Source organism: Eimeria tenella, genomic scaffold, assembly GCF_000499545.2.
Source record: "Eimeria tenella Houghton genomic scaffold, Eth_scaff1550, whole genome shotgun sequence".
Taxonomy (NCBI): domain Eukaryota; phylum Apicomplexa; class Conoidasida; order Eucoccidiorida; family Eimeriidae; genus Eimeria; species Eimeria tenella.
Window position 1 is genome coordinate 1 of NW_013544017.1, and position 2,147 is coordinate 2,147.

The 2,147-nt window shown below is 57.2% G+C and overlaps 1 protein-coding gene across 1 annotated transcript; it reads right to left on the reverse strand.

Annotated features, from left to right (window-relative positions):
- Positions 1 to 264: 264 nt before the first annotated feature.
- Positions 265 to 1,340, reverse strand: ETH_00029950 (uncharacterized protein; the record flags this gene model as incomplete). The annotated part of the gene is made up of 2 exons (XM_013379184.1): positions 265 to 935; positions 1,238 to 1,340. The coding sequence occupies 2 exons, from the start codon at positions 1,338 to 1,340 to the stop codon at positions 265 to 267; spliced, it is 774 nt and encodes a 257-aa protein (XP_013234638.1).
- Positions 1,341 to 2,147: the final 807 nt, after the last annotated feature.

Sequence of the window (2,147 nt, forward strand, 5' to 3'; positions counted from 1 at the left end):
GCTGCTAATCGTGCTGTTGCTGCTAATCGCGCTGCTGCTGCTAATCGTGCTGCTGCTGCTAATCGCGCTGCTGCTGCTAATCGCGCTGCTGCTGCTAATCGTGCCGCTGCTGCTAATCGTGCCGCTGCTGCTAATCGTGCCGCTGCTGCTAGTCGTGCTGCTGCTGCTAATCGTGCTGCTGCTGCTATCCTGCTGCTGGCGCGAGTCCCGCTGCCGGTGCGAATCCTGCCGCTGCTGCTTTCGCTGGATCTCTCCGGACTGCTGCTAGCCTGCAGCCGCTGCCACAACTAGGGTGCGCCGCTGCTGCTGCCGCTGCTGCCGCCGCTGCTGCAGCTGACCCGGGAGGCAGCTGCAGGCGAAGGAGCCGAGGAGGTTGGTGCAGACGTGCTGGCAGCCGGCGTTGGGGCTGCTGCTGCTGCTGCACTCGTCAATGTCCTGGCAAAGCTTGCCGTTGGGCAGCAGGCGGAAGCCCGGGAAGCAGCCGCATGCAAAGCCCGGGGCCAAGTCGAAGCACAGCTGCTCGCAGCCTGCTGCGCCCGTGCTGCACTCGTCGACGTTGCTGCAGCCGCTGCCGCTGCTGCGCCCGTCGCCCGCAAAGCCCCACCGGCAGCTGCAGCGCGGCAGCGCATGCACCCACTCCAGCACGTTTTCTGGAGACACATCTGAGAAGCAGTCTGCGTTGGAGTCGCAGAAGTCCCGCAGCAAGCAGCAGACTCCTTCGCGTTTCGGGTCGCAGTGCGCGAGCTCTGCGCCGAGCTGCCCCAGCCGCTGCAGCGCAGCAGCGGCGCCGCCCGCGCCCAGCAGCAGCTGCTGCTGCGGGGGGGGGCGGGGGGGGGGCGCCTGCGGCTCGCGCTGCGCCGGGGCGCGCGCCGCCAGCAGCGGGGCTGCTGCTGCTGCTGCTGCTGCTGCTGCTGGGGGCGGCGGGAGCGGGGGGGCTGCGGAGGAGGCAGAAGCAGGCAAGCGGTGCGCGGGCAGGTTCGCGCAGCAGCAGCAGCAGCAGCGGCAGCAGCAGCAGCAGCAAAGGGGAGCACCTGCTGGCGAGCGCTCTTAGCTTCGGGCTTGGCTGGCTGCTCAGGGTATGCGACATGCACTAATGCACAGTGTTCACATCCAGTCAGTTAAATTCGTTCTTTCGTTCATTGAGTGCATTTCAACGGAAAGTCATGTCAACTGCTGCTTCCTGAACGGCTTCGGAAACTCTAAAAGAACTCCAATGCCACTTCGAGGAGCAACCTACCTTGGGGTGTATATACACCTGCAGCCTGACAGTCCACGGACCAGTTTGCTGCTGCTGCTGCTGCACCTGCAGCAAAAGCTGCTGCAGCTCTGAGCCTCTTCATAATCCCTTGAATGGCACTCTTCGAATTAAGACGGAAAGGGGAAAAACAATTTGTTTTGAGTTGCTGCTGCGCTGCTGCTGCGCTGTGGGGCCGTCGCTGCTCCTGCTGCTGCTGCTGGGAGAGCCGCCCGCCGGCTTGTCTGGCTGCAATTTCGCGCTTTCCTTCGCCCTACAAAAGCTAGTGAGCTTAAAAACACAAAAAGCATAAAAGGAAAATAAAAGGAAAAAGTTTAAGATCCGAAAAAGGGGGAAATGAGCTGCTAACAGCGAGAAGTGACCTCCCTGGTCTGTCCGGGGTTCGCGCAGGGAGCCAGCTGCAGAGGCTACTGCCGCTTCAACGGTGCTTTCCGGAATTCATTCTGAAATAAATAGAGAAAAGGAAATTTAAAATAAATAAAAAAGTATTTAAAGACGCAATAGACGCAAAAGACAGCCCAAAACCCAGCCTGCTGCTGCACACCGACACCGCAGCTGGCGTCACCACGGTCCCACTGTAGCTGCAGCCTCTCCCCGCCGCGACAAGAGGCTTCTTTGCATTTTAATTAATTTGATTTAATTTTATTTATTAAAATTTATTTTATTTCCCAATTTTTAGTTTAAAATGCCACTAAAAACGCTCATCCATTCCCATTTCATGGGGCCCCTACGCCCTGCAGCGCAGCAGCTGCAGTGAACAGCAAACGCCAAGAAAGATTATTAATAGATGCAAAAAAGGGATTTTTAAAAATATTTAGAACTTTCTTTATTTATATTTGGCAAACTACTCGAAAGAAAGAAAAAAAATCCCCGAATTTTGGGTCTTTTTCAT